Source organism: Natrix helvetica (genome assembly GCF_964273705.1).
Source record: "Natrix helvetica genome assembly, chromosome: 2".
Lineage (NCBI taxonomy): Eukaryota > Metazoa > Chordata > Lepidosauria > Squamata > Natricidae > Natrix > Natrix helvetica.
In genome coordinates, this window is record NC_138552.1 from 230,790,414 (window position 1) to 230,811,570 (window position 21,157).

Below are 21,157 nucleotides of genomic sequence, written 5' to 3' on the forward strand. Positions count from 1 at the left end.
AGCGGCTTCCGAGGTGGCTCGGGAGTTCATGGCTTCCATGACGGCCATGGACCTGACCCAATTAGTGCAGGGCCCCACTCACGAAGGGGGCCACACACTGGACCTCATTTTTGTATCTGAACAGTGGACGAGTGATCTGGGAATAGGGGACTTAGTCATCACGCCCCTGTCATGGTCAGACCACTCATCCCTCCGGCTGGACTTCCCTGGCGCTATCCCCCACCGCGAGGAGGCGGAACCAGACTCTACAAGCTGGTACCGCCCCAGGCACCTGATGGAATCGGATAGATTCCAGACGGAGCTTGGGCCAATACCTGTAGCCTTGTCCCGCTCCCGCTCCGAGGACCTAGTGACTGCCTGGAATAGGGCGACGACTGGGGCCTTGGACCGGGTTGCGCCTTTGCGACCTCTCCTGCGGCATCGACCCACCCGGGCTCCTTGGTTTACTGAGGAGCTAAGGGTGATGAAGCGCCACAGGAGACGTCTAGAGAGCAGGTGGAGGTCCTCACGCTCCGAATCTGACCGAACACAGGTAAGAGCCTATTTGCGGACTTACCTTGTGGCAATAAGAGCGGCCAAGCGTAGATATTGTGCTGCCCTTATTGCGTCCGTGGATAACCGCCCTGCCGCCCTGTTTCGGGTGACCCGCTCCCTTTTATCGCAGGGGACGCGGGAGACACCCTTACAGGGAAGAGCAGAGGAGTTTGGGGAATATCTTCAGGACAAAATCGATCAGATCCGGAGCGGATGGACCTCCGTCAGTGGACCAGACGAGCCGTCAACAGCGAGTCTTGAGAGACCATTCTGGGAGGAGTTTGACTCTGCTGCCCCCGAGGATTTGGACAGGTTGCGTGGACGGCTGCGACCCACCACATGTTCAATGGACCCGTGCCCCTCCTGGCTGGTACTGGCAGCCTGGGAGGTGACACGAGGCTGGCTTCTGAGCCTGGTGAACGCCTCATTGGGTGAGGGTTACTTACCAACCGCCTTGAAAGAGGCGGTGGTGAGACCCTTGCTCAAGAGACCTTCGCTCGACCCAATGGAGCTAGCTAATTACCGTCCAGTCTCCAACCTCCCCTTCTTGGCGAAGGTTGTTGAGAATGTGGTGGCGCAGCAGTTTCCACGACACCTGGACGAATCCGACTATCTAGACCCACGCCAGTCCGGCTTCCGACCCGGGCACAGCACTGAGACAGCCTTGGTCGTGTTGGTTGATGATCTCTGGAGGGCCAGAGATAGGGGTTGTTCCTCTATCCTGGTCCTATTAGACCTCTCGGCGGCTTTTGATACCATCGACCATGGTATCCTATTGCGCCGGTTGGAGGGGATGGGAGTCGGAGGCACCATTTTGCGGTGGTTCGGCTCCTACCTCTCCGACCGGAAGCAATGTGTGTTGACAGGGGGGCAGAGGTCGTCCCTGAGGCCACTCACTTGTGGGGTGCCGCAGGGGTCGGTCCTCTCGCCTCTCCTGTTCAACGCATATGTGAAGCCGCTGGGTGAGATCATCCATGGCTTTGGGGTTGAGTACCACCTGTACGCTGATGACACTCAGCTGTACATTTCAACCCCAAACCACCCTAACGAGGCTGTCAAAGTGATGTCCCGGTGTTTGGAAGCCGTCGGGGTCTGGATGGGGGACAACAGACTCAAACTCAACCCCTCCAAGACCGAGTGGCTGTGGGTACCGGCACCTCGGTTCAGCCAGCTGACACCATCGCTGGCCATAGGGGGCGAACAACTGTCCCCTGTGGAGCGGGCGCGCAATTTGGGCGTCCTCCTTGAGGCCCGGCTGTCAATGGAGGACCATGTGGCAGCCGTGGCAAGGGGGGCGTTCCACCAGGTTCGCCTGGTGAGCCAATTGCGCCCCCTACTGGACCGGAGTGCCCTGCGCACGGTCACTCATGCGCTGGTGACGTCTCGCCTGGACTACTGCAATGCCCTCTACATGGGGCTTCCCTTGGGACGCATCCGGAGACTGCAGCTAGTTCAGAATGCAGCCGCGCGGGTTATCATGGGGAGTACACGTCACTCCCACGTAACACCGCTCCTGCGCGAGCTGCACTGGCTACCTGTGGCCTTTCGGGTGCGTTTCAAGGTATTGATTACCATCTTTAAAGCGCTCCATGGCATAGGAGCTAGTTATCTGCAGGATCGCATCCTACCACACACGTCCCTGCGACCTATCCGCTCACACAGGGAGGGACTCCTCCTGGTGCCATCCACTAGGCAGTGTCAGCGGGCGACACCTAGGAGTAGGTCCTTCTCTGTGATGGGCCCAACCCTCTGGAATGACCTCCCCCCCGACATTCGAACCACCACCGACCTCCGTTCCTTCCGTCAAAAGTTAAAGACTCACCTATTTCAATCAGCTGGCCTGGCACTCTCTTAGTTTTACCTCCCGGGGATTTATTTTAATTGGGTTTGGGTTTTTAATTGGGGATGTTTTTTAGGATTTTAGAATATATTTATTTCTTGTACAGCCTATCTCCTCCATCCAAATGTATTTGTTTTATGATTGTATTTTTATCTGCATTGACTGTACACCGCCCCGAGTCCCTTTTTGGGAGAGGGGGCGGTCTAGAAATCCAAGAAATAAAATAAAATAATAAAATTTTAGCTATGGTCTCGAGTAGTCTGTTATCTTTTAGCCCACTATCTCACCAGAGCATAGGCAGGAGTTAACCTTGGCCTGAATAGCATTCTTGATTCACTAGGGAAGATTTGGGGGAGTAAACCAAAACAATGTGTTGTTGCTCTGTGCTTTGCTTGTAAAAACTATATAAAAAAGCCAAATAAACTCTGCGAGAGCAGACAGATTTTTTGGACACAAACTGCCGTGATTGATTTCTGAAACCTACAGATATTTTATTTTTGTCAATTCTATATTAAAAATGCAGAATCAAACAATGTCTTCATGAAAGCTATAATCACGAAACCATAATGTGGTTTGTTTGGTTGGCTATGGCTTCACACACTATACAAACCCAACCAATATACTTTTGTTTATAGCTTATTTTATTCTTTGAAGCTTAGCCAATTGTATTTTATTCAGTACTGAATAGACAAGACAAACCTGGATTTAGCATGGATGTAGCATGAACACACCCATTGTCTTTCACACAAATAAGTGGTTCTTTTAAAATTCCCAGCTGCTAGTTGCAGTATGGTAAGCGTGCAAAGAATTTGAGAGTTCCGATCCGAGTCGGGGTGTCCCTGCATGGAAAGGAGTTAGTGTATTGAGGAGCAAGGAATCTGCTCCTGAAAGGTAGCTTCAAATGGGGTACAGAAATTATACATTTTTAAAGAAAAGGTGGAACTTTAGTGGAAGTGTCGTGTTTGAGTGTGTTTGTGTCATGTGATGTTTATTCTTGTGAATGTAGGGTTCCTCTGAGAATCAGGTTTGATTAACTCTATTTGCGTTTATAGACCTTCTTTGGTGTGTGTATTAAGTGGGTAACTTATTTGGCAGTTCAAGGAAGTTTGAGTAAAATAATTTCTCCTGTTTGCTATAAAATTTTCCATATGGGCATAGTATTTCAAAGTAAGGAAAAGAGATCTAATTCAAAAATATTGCTTTTATGTAGACAAATTTAACTGATGTCAAACGTTCAATTTTGTGACTTTGTTATCTAAAATAAACCCCCAAACGAAAAAAGACACATCTAATTTGTTGAGTGCTTTTGAATTTAATGAGCATAAGGTGCTTAATCGGTTAACATTAATGTAAACTATTAAATGAACTTCAGCTTATAATAAAATATGTTACTGAAGGAATTTGGGTATCCTTGGAAGCGAAACAACCTTTTTTTTCATACCCGCTGAATTCCGAGTCTGTTTTCATACGTGCCTGGACGACAAAGAGATTTTTTGCAGACATTGCCCTAATTCTACTTGTTAACTTCAGCAGAAGTCAGTAATTCTTAAATCCACTCGAAGTGAAAAAAGTAAAAAAGTTTGCAAAGCGTTATTGCGCCCAAAGACCAGCAGTTGTGGCAAAAATGTCCCCCGTAAAAACGCAGCGCCCAATCAATCCTGCACAAGGGTCAATTGGGTTTGTGATACGGGCTGACGAATGGGCTAAACGCAACAACGGCGCCCGCGGCTGTCTCCGGTTATCGATTAGTCTGGCCTGCTACTTTTTGCCGCTTTGGGCGCCATCTTTGTGGGGGGCGTCTGAAGGCGTCGAGACGTTGATTTCTTTGCCCGGCGTTAGGAGGAGCCGGCGTCCGTTCGGCTTCAAATCGAGCGATTGCTTCTGTCTGTAAGTGGCGCGGGCCATGAAAAGATGGCGGAGTGTTTTGGCGGCGACGACCGGATTTCTCGTCCCTCAGGATGGCTGGGGCAAGCTTGGTGCCTCAGGCGAGTTGGCATGAATGAACAATGGCTGCTGCTGGAGGATGGGAGCGAGGTGAGAGGGCCGAAGGCCTTTTCTCTCGAACAGGGCTTGAAGGGTTGAGGGAGGGACGGCGAAAAGAGGGAGAAAAAGCTCTTCCCGCGCCCCCTGGCGGCTGCTTAGGAATTACATTCGCGGAGTCCAGGGGTCTCCAACCTTGGCAATTTTAAGCCTGGCGGACTTCAACTCCCAGAATCCCCCAGGCAGCTTTGCTGGCTGGGGAATTCTGGGAGTTGAAGTCCGACAGGCTTAAAAGTTGCTAAGGTTTGAGACCTGCCAGCTTTTTTTTTTTATTAAGTGGTCCGCATTGAGGATCACACCGTGAAAACCCACCTGGCTGCGTTAAGCGAATTAAATTAACATTCTGGAACTGCCAGTGAGGATCTGGGGGGGTGGGGGAAAAACCCACTGTGCCAGAGTAACCTATTTTTATGACAGTAGCTACTTTGGTGTAGAGTATTAAAGGGATGTTGCAGATAAGTGTTTTTGAAACTTAGCAACTTTTAAGATGAGCGGACTTCCAACTTCCAGAATATCCCAAGCCAGCATACATGGGAGTTGAAACTTCACAACTTGAAGTTGTCAAGTTGTGGACTTCACAACTACTGGTTTCAAAAACAGCGCTCCAGGTGTAGTATCCTTGACTTCAGCAAACCTTTGGTAAGGTCTTTCGTCAATTACAGTGACCATGTGCTCTTCATCATAAAGGACAGCTCTCTTTTTTATTTCGGAGAGCTGTCCTTTAAATTTATTTAATTACTTTCTTGGTCTCTGTCTTGGAATTTTCCTTATAAAGCAAAGCCTGTAGCATAAAAACATTACTTAAAAAAAATCCTTGTGAACAGCTTTCAGATTTGTCACCCCCCTTTTTTTTTTAGGTTTGCCCTTTTAGTTTTTGTAAGAAAATATGTCACACTGCTCCTAATGTGTCCTTGTGGGTGGTGATGTATTTTCAATGAAGTGAAAATGTCCTGCATACTTTTTTTAAAAAAAAGTCCCTTCCTGGCTTACAATAATTCATTAGATTACAATTTTAAAAACACCTTGTCTATTTCTTTGTTTAGGTAACTGTAGGTCGAGGAGGTGGTGTCACTTACCAGCTGACATCAAAATCCTGTCCACTGATGATCTCTCGGAATCATTGCATTTTCAAGCAAAATGCCAACGGCGAGTGGACCGTGATGGATAATAAGGTAAATTAATCAGAAAAAGTCAAAGATGCTGAATGTGGAAACCAGTTTGAAAAAATGACATGGAAAGCCATAAGTTTTAATGATAGAAATTTTATATATATATATATATATATATATATATATATATATATATATATATATATATATATATATATATATATATATATATATATATATATATATATATATATATATATATATATATATATATATATATATATATATATATTTATATTTATATTTATATTTATATTTATATTTATATTTATATTTATATTTATATTTATATTTATATTTATATATATATATATTTATATATTTATTTTGTAGGCAATTTTTGAAATTAAGCACTTTCTGGAACCTAGCCTGCTATAATAAAAAACAACAACAGATTCAGGAACTTTGTTTGTGAAAATGTTATCCAGAATGCAAGATCATTATGTTTTACAGTATACTTTAAATTTATCAACTGGATTGGGGATTGGCAAGATGACAAGGGCATTTTAAATTTCATCAACTTTAACTAGCATGGTCAATGATAACAGACTGTGGCAACTGTAGTCTGTTAACGTCTGAAGGGCTGTTCATAGCTCACTTCTTAGCTGAAGAATTGATGAAGATATTCAATGGACAATAAAGGTTGATGTGATTGGAAGACTCCTTATCACTTAATTTCCCCTAGCTGACATGATTAATTTCAGGTTGTTCACGAGACCCCTGTTGTCTTAAAAAAATTTTTTTGGGGGGGGAACAATGCAGGGGAATTGGGAAGGTCTAATGCATAAGAGATCATTCCTACCATGTGTCATGTATTACCGTGTTTCCCCGAAAATACGACAGGGTCTTATATTTTTTTGACCCACGAAATATGGCCTTGGGCTTATTAGAGGGGGAGGTCTTCATATTTTTCAGGTGCAGGAAGCAGCAAGCCCACCAGCCCAACCCTCTCCGTCCCACCATCTGCTTGCCTGCGGCCACAATGACCCAAGTTCTCCTTGCATCCTGGACTTCGCCTGCCCTGCTTGCTGGCCGCGGAACAGCTGACTGTGCTGCTCTGGCCTCGCGGGGGGGGGGTGCTCTTCCTGGAAGAACGAACGAACGAACACACACAGACACCTTCCCCCTCCAAGGCAGCCACATCCCTTCACTAACCTGCTTTCCAGCTCCATTCTCCGTTCCACGTGCAGGACAAGAAAAGTAGGCTGTGTGCCTATGGTAAAAAAAATCCCAGAAAATACCTTCCAAGTTCTCACCCCCCCAAAAAAAAGATCTCGCAAAGTTGGAAGTAAACTAACAAACTACTTTTCTTGCCCTGCAGGTTAGTGGAGGGATGTGGCTGCCTTGCGGGGAGGGGGGGGAGATTAGGGATCTCTCTCTCTCTCTCACACACACACACAAACACACACCATCCTTTCCTTGGGAGCTCTGCACAGACGCAGAGAAGGCTTTGGATAGAGCATTTGGGGGATGTGCGTCTGCGCTGAGATCCCAAGGAAAGAAGGATTGCCAGGAAAAGGGGGATTTTGCCTCTTATCCTATTCTGAGTCTGTGCTGAACTTCAGAACAGGTTAAGAGAAAGTAAAATCTCCCCTCCCCATTTTCAAGCCATTCGCAAAAATGTCTCATTCCGAGCCTTCAATCCTGCAATATGCTGAAGGCTCGAAATGGAACGTTTTTGCAAACCGTTTGAAAATATGGAGGGGGATATTCCTGCCTTTCCGCCTGTTCTGAAGGTCACAGGATAAGAGACAAAATCCTCCCTCCCGCATGCCTTCAATCCTGCAATCCTGGATAATGTGAAGGCTTGGAATGTGGCGTTTTTCAAACGTCTTGAAAATGGGGAGGGGGATTTCGTCTCTTACGTATCCTGTGCCAATCTTCAGAACAGGGGCAGAGGCAGGAATATCTCCCTCCCCATTTTCAAGCCATTCTCAAAAACGCCCCATTTCGAGCCTTCAATGTGAATATGCAGGTGAGAAGCTCCTACTTCCTGTAGGCATTAAAATCCATACTCTTGGGACATCGAAAGAAGCCCTGCGAGGAGACACTGCTGCCGAAGTGCAGGAAATCTCCCCCCCCCCCCCAACCTGCAGATCGTCCTTTCAAAGAGGAGTTTCACCAGGATGAAGAGGTGGATGAAGGCGGCGTTTGTGTCACCTTCATCCTGGTGAAACTCCTCTTTGAAAGGACGATTTGCAGGTTGGGGAGGGGGAGATTTCCTGAACTTCGGCAGCAGTGTCTCCTCGCATGGCTTCTTCCGATGTCCCAGGTGTATTGATTTCCATGCCTTCTTTTCCTGTTCCGTGGACGGAATTGCGAGCTGTGACTGTCACCGTTAGGCAAGGAGGGCATGAGGCATTTGGATTGTGTTGCTTGGGCTCCGGCTTCTTTTGCAGCAGCGATTGGCTGCAAAAGCGACCGGCATTTGCTGTAGGTAGAGGCCTGAGTGGCACCCGCGAATCAGCTGTTTTGTGAACGGAGCAGCCCAACTGATCCGATTAAGGGGCCAAGAAGCCCTGAGGTGACCGGGGAAGGGAAGGGCTGCCCCCTGTTCTGGCTAAACCCACCCCTTCACTAGGGCTTATTTTAGGGGGAGGGTTTATATTTTTGCCCACCACGAAAATCTGGCATGGTCTTAGTTTCAGAACATGTCGTATTGTTGGGAAACACGGTATCTAGTGTAATTCTTTAAATAATCCTGTGTAAGTCAGCCCTTTTCCCCTCAGAGCTTGGGCATTCTGGCATGGATACTTTCCCCTCTTCCCCCCACACCACAAGCAGAGATAGAAAGACAAAATGTTGGTTCATGTGGAAGAAGACAGCTCCCTTTTCCAGTTCAAACCCTGCCTTGGCCCAGATACCACAAGTGGCTGAGTGCTCTTCCAGCTATTTGCATGCCCAGGATCATCACAATAGCATATTTTCTGCTGATTACTTTTCTTTTCTTTTGCTTGGTATTCACCTTGCTTTTGGGAAGTCTCTAATTCCCAGTAGCTTCATTTCCTCAGATTCCCAAGGAAAAGGAAATGGGGCTTCTAATTGGGCTGCGGTTCTAATGGAGCTGACTTACCCATTAAAAGTACTCTTCTCTTACCAATGGTAATTGGGACCAGAGCTTTGTTGTTAAGCAACACGGTTGTAAGGCACAATGCCACATGACTGTGCCAACTTATGATGGCAGTTCTGGCAGCCCCACTTACTGGTGTTAGGTAAATCCTGCATGGCTACAGCATCCAATGGTCACCAGTATTTGTGCCCTACTAGCTTCCCCATTGACTTTGCTTGTTGGAAATGGGAATGAAGGTCGCAAATGGTGATCATGTTGCATTGCAGAGGATGCTGCAATGTTGTAACTGCAGTCCAGTCGCCCAGTGCCCAAATCATGACCATATGACTGTGGAGATGCTGCAGTGACTGCAGCTATGAGGACCCATTGTAAGTATCCCTTACTGTCATAACTTCAAGTGATTGCTGAACTAGTGGATGTTAAATAACTACCTGTATTAATGCCACAGGAGAAACAGAAAAAGCATAAAGTGTGGGCCAATCAGAAAGAAATGTGAATTGTTTATTGATGAGGGAGGAAGAGGACTAATAGCCAATCTCTGAATCCACCATTTTCTTCTGGAAAATAGATTTCATCCTAGTTGTTATGAAATTCTGTAGGATCTTAGGATGGAAAGATGCAGGTCTCCTAGTCTTATACCAGGTCTTGTATTAGTGATCTTCCTGGGGGCTAGTTAATTCTGTCCCTTGAGCCTTCCCTTTTCCAAAGTATTCAAGAAACGTCTTGAGGCTAAGATGCTTCCAAGGCTCTAGGAAGTGGGTTCTCTCTGACTAACAAACCCAATATGTTCTTTAAGGCAACCTTAGATCTGTCTTATGGCTTAGGATAAATCAGAAATATGGTTTATTGTGATACAGGTAGCTGTCATAAAGAGACCACCTTGTTTTGCAACCATTTGCAGTTACGACTATCTGTATATGAATCTGGTCTTTAGGAGACCCCCCCCCCCAAAAAAAAATTATTGTGGCAGTACCATATTTTTTTTCCATATAAAAGCGCATATTTAAAATAATAAACAATAAAAACCATCCATGCATCGTTTGATAGAATATTATACTAAACATTACAGTAAAGGCAATAAAATAAAAACATACAATGGGATGAACAATGGGATTTCACTAATAAATTTTGGCCATTTCCTGTTGAAGTGGACGTGGAGTTTTCCTGTATACTATTTTGTATTATAAGTTGCCTTGGCACTTTGATATCTACAACAGGTATTCTATAATCTTAAAATATTTATAATAAACAGTACGATTTTTTAAAAAGAAATTATTTTGTCATCCATTAAATTAAATCAGCCAACAGCTATAGTCTTTTCCAGATAATGGAAGTAATTGGACAGCTAGTCTACTCTAGAGGTGGTGACTCTAGGAACAATTAATCAATTACAATTTGCTTTGCTGGACTTCTACTTTCCATTAAGTACTACTTCAACCCAAGTAATCAATGTTTTGCTGCGTTCACACTGCCTAGAATATTTGTTGGCTAGTGGCTTTTTGCTTAGCTCCAGATATTATATAACAAGCATTTGTAAGCACTAGACTGTTTTTGAAACTGTCTTGCAGAAATTTGCTAGAAAAAAATTATCTCTGAGCTAATGTTCAGTTATTTTATAGGTTATAAAACAATATACAGTATTTTGAAAGCAATCTCTGTAACTGTGATGTTATGGTAGGCAGAAGTCACGTCTACATATTTGAATCATCCTATGTATAGAATCAAACTTGTAAATTAACTGTATTTTATCTTGCAGTGAAGATGCCTACATGATAACACTGCATCCTCTGAAGCCGCACTTATTGGGAGTGGGAATGATCCAGTGTGATTTGCTTGACCAAGTAGTTAAGATTCCCAAGAAGTCAAAAGCAATAGCTGTTAGAACAGCTTGCATTACGTAACCAGAACTTGATGCTAGAATTTTTTTTGAGATTTCAATCTTGGTAGCAGATTTCTGTTTAGGCACTTTCGCTTCTAGTAGAGGTGTACAGTATGGTCAATTTGCCACAGCCAACTCATTACCAACTCACCATGGACTACTTGCTGTGGCCAATTTATCAAGTTGGCTGTGGCAAATCGTCATAAACTCATAGAAGAGTGTTATATTGCATCTGGTTATTAATTAGCTAATTAGAAGCCAGGCTAAATAAATTACTTTATTAAACAAATAAATACATTCCTTAATAGCCATATTAAATCTGCTTATCCATTGGATCACTTTTTTTCTTCATTTTTTCCCTTTGTTTCCCCCCATAAATTCTCCATAGCTCTTTTTTAAAAAATATCTTTGTTTTTAATTTCTATAGAGCCTAAATGGTGTCTGGCTGAACTGTGAACGCATTGACCCTTCAAGGGCCTATATTTTACAAGAGGGGGACTTTATCCAATTAGGTGTGCCTTTAAAACACAAAGAAACTGCTGAGTATGAATATACACTGATAAAAGAAGAAAGGAAGATAATTAGCCCATTTTTGGCACTGAAAAATGACCAGGTGACAGAAAAAGTAAAGGACAGAAGTAAACGTAAAATTAGCTTGGAGGAATCAGAGACATCTGGAGCCGAAGGGCCTTCCCATTCTAGATCCAAGAGAGATCGAGTATCCTCGGATAATGACTCTTTGGGAAAATCTCAGGAAGGCAGTACCGATCTGTCTAAACCACCAACGGAAAACACAGAAACCATAGTATTACTGTCGTCAAAACCAAGTAAAAAGGAGAAGAAGAAAAACCACTGTAACTCTGTTCAGCCTGCTCAAGTATTTCTCATCTCTAAGGAACAAAAAACACCAAGTCTGGAACAGTCTTGGAACAGTTTGGAACAAGTAATAAAAACTCTGGAAGGCATGACAAAGCTCAAAGCCAAAGTGCAGGAGAAGCAGACAGCGGTCTTGACTGTAAAACAAAAACCCAAATTTGCTCCAAAAGAGATTCAGGTATTGGAGCGGGAGCTGCAACAACTGCAAGAACAGTTATGTACCGAGCAGCAGCAACAGCAGCAACAAGTGGAACAGCTGGAGAAAACTTTCTGTAATGAACTACAGGTAGGTATAACCACGATGAGCTTTCATTTATCTTTTAAAAATAAGGGATGGGGGGTGGGGGCACTGCAGTGTACTTGGAAATGCCAATATTTGGGGTAAAGTAGTAGTCTAATAAAAGTAACATTTGTGGACTTTTGAAAAAGGTAACTTTTTGGTAAATTTAGTTACGTCTTATATAATTTTTAACTTTTTAAGCCTATTTTATGCATAACCTGCTGTTTTTTGTAGTGCAGTACCAGCACTTCATTCAAAAAAAGAATACATCCTTTGGCTTCCTAAAAAAATGATCATCCCAAACATGAATGAACAGAGGGAGGGAAAGGTCAGCTTTTTCAATATTGGCAAATCTTTTCAGATTTTTAGTCGCCATCACCCAATTTCCTCTCCTTTCTCCACAGAACTTGAAAATGTGAAAGGTTTCCTCTCTCCATAGGTTTTCCAAATTTCAGTCTTGGGCAATATGACAATTCTAGGGAATTTTAGAATGTTTATTTTTTTAAAATTAGAATTTGAAGGACTAATGTGTGCCACTGTGGGAAATGATGTTGTTCCCTGGGATGTTTTTCAAGAATAAAACAGCATTTTTATTCTTTATTCTTTATCTTTTATTCTTGTTTAAAATACAGTTTTCAATTACAAAGGATCCTCCTTTAAGATAAAAAGAGTAATTTCATTTGATGAAAAATAAATATTTAATATTCATGGAATATATGTTATGATTACTGGCTCTAGTTCTCCAGACCTGTTATTCTTTGGGGAGATATTTTGAAACATATTTTAAGTTGCATGTTTTCAATCAACAACACTTTTGGAAAAGGTAACTTATATTAATATAGAAAAATTCAATAGCAGCTATTAGGTTCACGTGTTTTCAGCTGAAGGTGTTTCTTCTTCTTCTGGTATGATAACCACTGATGTTTCACTGCTTTATCTGTTTCTATAAATTTGTTGTTTGGTGGGTGGAAGCGGGAGGGTTACCCTAGAAGAGAACAAAGGAACATTTTAAACATCAACAATAGAAGTATTGATGTTAAAAGTACAGTATAGTGTTTAGCAGGATATACTTTTGATTGACAAAAGTGAAGATGATTTTTCAGGATTTATTTTTATTTTAAAATTTTAGTTTTCACAACCAGTAATTGTCCTCTGCTGCATTTTCTTTTAAGTGTTTGGAGAAAAAACTTTGTACATGATATCCAGCAAACTGACATTTTTTTAAATATATATTTTTGTGCTTGTGATTCATATCCTGTTATTATGTAGACAGCAAACGAAGAACATGGAGAAGATAGACTGAAGGACCAACTTGCTCAGGTTATATTACAGGTAATTTTAGAAATTTTAATGTTTTTAATCACTTAAACAAGAAAACATAGTTATTAGATTCATACAAATCTCTTCGTTTCCCCATGGAGTTGGTTTTACACGGCTCTATTTTATGTTCTGTTTATCCTCTTTGTGTTCACTCAGGATTTTACTTTTTTTGTGGCCAGCTTCATCTTTTCCTTGGGCCAATCTAACTGACTTTGGCATTCCTATGCTATTTGTATTCTTAAAAGATTTTTTTTGCCTTATTTACATAAAAATATCTCCACCACATGATTATACTTTGTTGGTCAAAAATTGAGAACACGGTTAAAAACCTTTGTTTTGCCACAAATTCAGTTCTGAAGCTGTGGTCACTTATAGTTCCTCCAGGGAGGGACTGCAGCATGTTTAATTGCTCCGTAGTTGTAGTCGCTTCATCCACTTGATGTCCAGACCAATTATCTTACCCTACTAAAGAAGCTAGTTCCTGATAGCTGTAATTCTGTCTTGACAGTTTTAATACTACTGTATTTCATAGGCCTGACTGTCAACAAGTTGCCAATTTTGCATTGCATTTGACAACCTACATGATACCTGTCCAGAATTCATCCTATTTTGTTTTTTATATTTGTTTCTTTTCCATCTCCATATTGCCTCCTGTTCAGGGGTGGTATTCACTTACCTTCCCTACTGGTTTGCAAATGTAAGTGCGTGCACACAGCCTTCTGCGTATGCGCTTTTGGCGGAAAAAAAGGGCCTAAATGGGATGCCGTAGAGTCGGGGCGGGTGAGCGTGGCCACCCGCGATTTCTGCTACTGGTTCAGGCAAACTGATCTCAACTGGTAGAATACCACCTGTACTCCTGTTGTTTCTTATCAAGTTTGTTTTTCCCCCCTGAAGTTTATATAATTCAGAGATAACGGAGATGTGACCACTGAAAAATTGCTAGGACATTGTGTATCTTGATGTAGTGGAAGTCATTATAGTGTTGGCTTCTCCTATGAGATAAAGGTAGCCAACTTCTTGTTTTGAGGGAATTGTTCTTGCTCACCATTTATATTTTATTTATTCATCTTTTAACAACATTTTACACTGTGCTTCAGCCATCAAGTCCCAGTAATGTTAATGCTAGAACAGTGCCAAGTTACTAAAATAAAAAAAATAAGTGTTCTTAAATAAAGAATATGTATGTATATATGTATGTACTGTGTTTCCCTGAAAATAAGACAGGGTCTTATTTTCTTTTGACCCCCGAAAATAAGCACTTGGCCTTATTTTCGGGGAGGTCTTATTATTTTTGAGGTGCAGGAGGCGGCAAGCGTGGTCACTGCATGGCTGCTGCTGTGTTGCAGTATTTTCAGGGGAGGGATTATTTTCGCGCATGCGCTCAAAAGCCCATTTGGGCTTATCACCCGGGGAGGTCTTATTTACGGGGAAACAGGCTATGGCAGGGGTGTCTAAACTTGGGAACTTTAAGACTTGTGGACTTCAACTCCCAGAATTCCCCAGCCAGCATCTAAAGATAAAGTTCCCAAGTTTGGACACCCCTGGGCTATCGTATGTATATATGTATGTAGTAGTGGTGGTAAGGATGGTCACTTGCTTTGCTTGCTGCTTTTCCCTTTTCTCTTTTAGAGATTGTTTTCAGTGGTGATTTGAGAGGGTGGGAGGGGCAGTAGTCCAAGCCGATGATGCAGCAGCAGCAGAAGACAGCAATGAAGACAATTTACTTATATATCAAATGTATATATACAGGTAGTTCTTGACTTACGACTTCAGTTGAGTCCAACATTTATGTTGCCAAGTGAGACATTTGCTCAGTGAATGTTGTCCCACTTGACAACCTTTCTTGCCACCGTTGTTAAGTGAATCAGTGCAGTTGTTAAGTTAACACGGCTGTTAAATGAATCTGGCTTCCCCATTGACTTTGCTGGTCAGAAGGTCGTAAAAGGGGATCGCATGACCACGGGACACTGCAGCCGTCATAAATATGAATCAGTTACCAAGCATCCGAATTTTTATCACGTGACCATGGGGATGCTGCACTGCTCAAAAGTGTGGAAAAAACGGTCATTAGCCACTTTTTTCAGTGCTGTTGTAACTTTGAACGGTCACTAAATGAATTGTCGTAAGTCGAGGACTACCTGTATTTCTTTAATATATTGTGTATGTGTACCTACATTATAGATACCCATGCAGCTGCAGGGATGGGGGCAAAGAAGGCAGAATGATGAAAACAGTGCCGTGATGTAGGACCCAGTGCTTTTGGGTGCGTCTTGTGACATTACATGCATATACAAAAGGGGTGGGATTTGCAACACAACAATGCAATACTGTTTTTATCATTTTGTCTGCCGTGTATCTTTAAAGTTAATAGCTCTGTGTTATCATAGGCCTCTACTTTTTTTTTAGTGTTTTATGGTTTGATAATCGTGTACATGCAAATATTTGTACGTTTTACGGAACACATTCTGAAGAATAGAATTTCCGTGGCAACCAGCCTCAAAGATATTCATTTTAATGCAGCATATCAAATTATTTTGCCGAAACTGTTTTTGTTTGCTTTTAATTTTTAGCATCAGGCCCTGATGGAAGAACTGAATCGTAATAAGAAAGATTTTGAAGAAATAATTAAAGCCAAGGATAGGGAATTGAAAGAAACCAAGGTATGAATAGACCCTATGAATCTATGGAAAAATGGATAGTGCAGACGTTCTACAATCCTCTTTTTTAAGTGTCTATAAAATTTGTTCAGAAAGCTCCTGTCTTCCTTTCCACCGATACAGTGTGAAATGCCCCCCCCCCTTTTTTTTCCTTTTTATGTTTAAATATGATTGTGGATTGAAAAGCAGTATTTTAACTATAATCATATAGGAAAAAATTATATTTCTCAGTATACAATACATCATTGTAAGAAGCATGTTGTCCCTTTCCTAGCTTCAGCAATTGTATTCCTAGTGTTTTTGTGTTCTGTCTTGGCCTTAGGAGGAGAAGGAGAAAGCAAGAGCACAAAAAGAGGAGGCACTGAACCAGATGAACGATGTATTGGAGAATGAGCTGCAGTGTACAATTTGCTCTGAACACTTTATTGAGGTAAAATAAGTATTATTGTTTTGTTCAAAAGAGAACATTTTAGAGCAAAGTTTGTTCTCCCATATTTTCCAAGTTTGTTCTCCCATATTTTCATGAAAACCGTGGGGGAAGCTTAAAGCTTCCCTGTGAGGAAAACTTAAATGAGATACCAAAGATCTTATGAAAAGGATTTTTAAAAATGTAGACTAGAACTGCTGGAGCATATCAGTTAAATTTATTGAGCAACCGTCAATGAAAAAGTCTATTGAGGCAAACATGAGAATACCAGAAATAGATAAATGTTTTTCTGAGATGCCTCCCTTTGCTTTGCCCCATTTTTCCAGGTTAGGCACGCGGATACTTGTGAGTGTGTGTTTTCAGGTGATGGCATACAAATTGTTGAATCTCCATGTCCCCACTGCTATACCTTGTTGTACAATATAAAAGCAAATAAAAAATAAAACTGCGTATCAGCAAGGCATAATGTAACGTATTATCGCCACAGCCAGGAGATGGACTTTAACCCACTTCAAGGACCCCAGCCTGGGGAAAATGCCAAATTTTTAAGGCCTTACAAAAGATCTACAAGGATGGGATCAGAGGTGGTGTTCAGCAGGTTCTGAGCAGTTCTGGGGAACTGGTAAATACCACCTCTGACTGGCCCCACCCCATCTATTCTCTGCCTCCCGAGTCCCAGCTGATCGGGAGGGAATGGGGATTTTGCAGTAACCTTCCCCTGGAGTGAGATGGGAATGGAGATTTTACAGTATCCTTCCCCTGCCATGCCCACCAAGCCACACCCACAGAACCATTAGTAAAAATGTTTGAATTGCACCACAGATGGGTGCATCAGTGCTAATATTAATCTCAAGGAGGAGGATGTTCCAAAGGGCAGATGTCACAGCAGAGAAGGCTCTCCTCCTGGGCCCAGCTCTGGCAGGACAGGTAGAAACAATTAGGGAGAGATGGTTCCACAGGTAACCTGTCCTAAGCCATGAGAGGCTTTAAAGGTGACAACCAGCATCTTCAATTGCACCCGGAAGCATACCAGAAGCCAATGCAGCTTGTGGAGCAGTGGTATCACATGTGCCGAATGACTGGAACCAGCAACCGCCCATGTTGCTGCATTTTGCACAAACTGAAGTTGAAGCATCCAAATACTCTTCAAGGGCAGCTCCATGTAAAGTGAATTGCAGTAGTCCGATCTGGAGGTTGCAAGAGCATGGGTGGCTGTGATTAGGGGTCCCTTAGTCCAGGACAGGAGCAACTAACATCCAACCTTAAACTGTGCAACGGCTGCCATCTGCAGGAGCCGTGAGTCCAGGAGGATCCCAGATTGCAACAATGGATCTGTCTGGGCAATGCCACCCATCCAAACCCAAAGTTGGAAGATCCCTGGAACCAGAAGGTCCAAAAACATAGTCCTACTTGGTCTTGCTTGGATTGAAGGAAAGCTTATTGTGCCTGATCCAGGCCCTCAGTGCTTCAAGAATCTCTTAGAGAGTAAATTAACTAAACCAGAAGTGATTTAACACTTTTTATATATTTACATTTTTTAATTTGAAGTTTTGTTTTTTCTTCAAATGATGCAAAATATAACGCTAATATAAATGTAGATAGTACAGGTAGTCCTCAACTATCAACCACAATTCAGCCCAAAATGTATGTTGCTAAGTGAGAAATTTGTTAAATGAGTTTTACAACTTTCCTTGCCACATTTGTTATGTTAATCACTGCAGTTGTAAAATTAGCAACATGGTTCTTAAGTGAATCTTGTTTCCCCATTGACTTTGCTTGTGAGAAGGTCGCAAAAGGTGATCACATGACCCCGGGGCACTGCAACGGTCATAAATGTGAGTCAGCTGTCAAGCACCTGAATGTAAACGACCATGGGGATGCTGCCGTGGTCATAAGTATGAAAAAATGGTCCTAAGTCACCTTTTTCAATGCCATTGTAACTTTAAATGGTCACTAAACGACCTGCTGTAAGTCGAGGACCACCTGCACTATGGAAGAAATGTAACAAAATCTATTATACTGCACAGTGGAAATATGCAGAATAACCTTGGAAAGTGCCGGGTTTATGTTTCTCTTTTATACAATTAATTCTTCCCCGAGAAACTGTGATGAGCAAAAGAAGGACCTTCTATAAAGTGGCACTTTTTTTGCATTCTTTTTTTTTTTATAGGCTGTCACTCTGAATTGTGCTCATAGCTTCTGCTCCTATTGCATTGATGAATGGATGAAACGTAAGGTGGAGTGTCCGATATGTAGAGGGACAATATTATCCAAGACTCGGTCGCTGGTTCTAGACAACTGTATTGACCGGATGGTGGAAAACCTGGATGCTGAGACAAAGCGCCGTCGCCTGTCACTTATCCAAGAGAGAAAAGGTGAGAGGTGGGTCCTCCATTCCTAGCAGTTGAAATGTCTTTGTCAGTAGCTTATTTTAGGGAGTAATTTAGAAATGCATCGATAGTAAGCTAAACATACTTCTATAACTTAATTTTATTCATGATGAAATCCCTTATCTGCATTTCTACTATAGCTTTGGGATTGAATTGTGCTCAAATTTGAAAAGAGAACAATACAGCAAATTTGCCAGATATTTTACAAGTTGTACAGTTGCATAGCTTCCCAGAATGTTTAAGAAAAGTGTGAAATAGATTAATTCCCTATTTAATCCACATTGCTTAATACGTGTGTGTATGTATGTATGTATGTATGTATGTATGTATGTATGTATGTATGTATGTATGTATGTTTCTATCTCACTTTCTTCCATTATGGAAATAGAACCATAAATACTGTTATAGTCATTAGGGTATAAAATGGTATTACCTACGGTATCAGCCATAGGTAATAAAATATTAAAATTAGAGCAAACCCATATGAATCTACATAGAAACACGAAACCTGTGCATCTCTGAATAAGTTTATTCATGAGATTAATAGATTTCTACTCTGTATGTCTATATCTGACTTGAAATCATGGTCTGCCCCACCTTTTCTTACACATTTATCTACCTATTACCAGTGGTTCTCAATCTTTGGTCCGCAGATCCATGCGGGGGGTGGGAGGAGGCATGTCGTCACAAGGGATCCGTGAACACTTGAATAAATGTTATGATTTAAATCTTGATTTAAGTCTTGGGGTCTATAGCAATAGTCTATGGCCACAAAAGGCGTTTAAAGGGGGTACCAGGTGAAGAAAATGTTAAGAATCACTGGCCTGTGACTAATTATGGAAGTTCTCCAGTTGGTATCTCCACAACATTAATTTAAGACAGCTGATGATGAAATGGCCTTGTGCAAACTTTCAGTAGATATTTTTGTATGTAATCTTGTGACAAGAGATTTATTTGAAATAAGTTTATTAAAATTATAGATAACTTTTGTATATTGTGGTATCTGTATCAGCCTAAGTCATACAAATGTTGTATACACTAATTGCTGTATTTTTGTGTGTTTAATTGCAGGAAAGCAGATTGTTCCACCAAGCCCACCATCGGACAGTGAGAGCAGTAGTCTTACCTCTTCTTCAGACAGTGAGAGCAGTAGTCTTACCTCAACATTAGATAGTGAGAGCAGTAGCCTTCCATCTATGCATTCCCTTAGTAGCACTTTCACAAGCAGCTCTGAAAGTGATGATTATGATGGTGACTCCGATAGTCCCCATGTGATATGAAAATCTGCTCTGCATGTGTGCAGCTTTTTGGAATCTCCTCAAGATGGTTTCTGTGGAGGGGAAAAGGGTATTTGGAACAAAGAAGATGTCGAATTTTAAATTGTGGATTAAAGGAGCTTTGCAGGATCCTATTCTTTTCTTCATTGCATATATGGGTATCTTTACACCCCCAAAAGTCCAAATTTTCAATTGTATGACTCACTTGTCACGCTGGACTCATGGTGTTTAAACCTTGTCTATTCTTGCTATGAAAACTAGGGCTATGCAAACGTATTTGAAAGATGCCTCACAGCATAGAAGAATGCATAATGAAAAAGTCTTGTTTGAATCAATCAAGCTGCTAATGTATTTTTCTCCAAATTCATGCTCTTCCTTTTCTACAGTCAAGTGAAAAGAGCAGGAACAGCTTCTAGAGCAAACGCATGAACTTGGCAAAACATAGCTGTTTATTGATTAGAAGAGTAGTGCCTCGTACATGCTTCTGTATGTTATGAAGCAGAATTTTTTTAAAGGTTTTCATAGCTTGAATAAAAATTGTGGGTAAGAATGCACAAGCTTGAATATTACAAGGTTGAATTTTCTCTCAGTAACTTTAACAATGATAGTTGGTCAACTGAAGTATATACTATGATGTATCATTTGTGACAGCTATATATATAGGTTCCTAAGAAGAATAAGAATGGTAGCCTCAGTTATAACTTTAAAAAATGTTGAAGATAATTGTTAAAAGTTTGCAGGAACTGTACTGTGTTTTCCATAAAAGGATCTAAATTGTTTTTCTCAATTTCTGTTGCCAGAATAGAATAGAATTAATTCAAAACTTTTTTGGGGGGTGGGTGGGTGGGTGGGAATAATTACTCAGGATACCTTCAGACTAAAGTGAAGAAAATCACCTGAAAAAGCAGAGTGAAGAAGGTGCATATCTGAACAAAGATCTGGAAGATCGCACAATACTACTGTTCTAGAATTTTGTTGTCATAAGTGTACAACATCCGTGTTCCAGGCTTTGCATTCAAACCATCAAGCAATTGACTATGCCTTCTTTTTTGTTTTGGTATTACTTGAAGACATTGTTTTATCTATTTATTAAGGTGAAAGATATAAAAAAGAAATAATCTTTTATTTCTTTGTTTATGGATTTTTGTACAGTCAATTCAGTCAAGAATGATTAATTTTACACTTTAATAACTGGTCTTTGCAAATGTAAATGTTAAATATCATTACAAGTAATTGTAAGCAGCCTCAATAGTTGTCAAAACATTACTGTAGCAAAACCCATATGTGACAAGGTCCTATTCAGACTACTCAGCCCAGAATTTATTGGTGAAGTTACAGCCATGTGAAAAAAGTTAAGTACACCCCCATTGAAATGTTTGACCTTTTCAACATATTTCA

General features: G+C 41.5%; 1 protein-coding gene across 3 annotated transcripts; it reads left to right on the forward strand.

The window, feature by feature from the left end:
* The first annotated feature begins 4,202 nt into the window (after nucleotides 1-4,202).
* Nucleotides 4,203-19,893, forward strand: RNF8 (ring finger protein 8). Of its 3 annotated transcripts, none has more exons than XM_081941745.1 (8): nucleotides 4,203-4,408; nucleotides 5,458-5,586; nucleotides 10,960-11,694; nucleotides 12,958-13,020; nucleotides 15,579-15,668; nucleotides 15,988-16,095; nucleotides 18,263-18,474; nucleotides 19,554-19,737. In XM_081941745.1, exons 1-8 carry the CDS (start codon nucleotides 4,286-4,288, stop codon nucleotides 19,591-19,593), a joined length of 1,500 nt encoding a protein of 499 aa, XP_081797871.1. In that variant the 5' UTR covers nucleotides 4,203-4,285; the 3' UTR covers nucleotides 19,594-19,737. The 3 variants fall into 3 exon arrangements, with proteins under 3 accessions (XP_081797871.1, XP_081797869.1, XP_081797870.1); XM_081941743.1 differs by having other exon boundaries at nucleotides 4,204-4,408; nucleotides 18,263-18,467; nucleotides 19,554-19,893; XM_081941744.1 differs by having other exon boundaries at nucleotides 4,220-4,359; nucleotides 18,263-18,467; nucleotides 19,554-19,893.
* The last annotated feature ends 1,264 nt before the right edge of the window (nucleotides 19,894-21,157 follow it).

Excerpts from the sequence above, each read along its gene's own strand:
- RNF8 (XM_081941743.1), top strand. The coding sequence starts at position 4,286 with ATGGCGGAGTGTTTTGGCGGCGACGACCGGATTTCTCGTCCCTCAGGA. Across the intron at positions 11,695-12,957 it reads CTTTCTGTAATGAACTACAG|ACAGCAAACGAAGAACATGG; the intron begins GTAGGTATAACC and ends GTTATTATGTAG. Across the intron at positions 13,021-15,578 it reads TTGCTCAGGTTATATTACAG|CATCAGGCCCTGATGGAAGA; the intron begins GTAATTTTAGAA and ends TTTAATTTTTAG.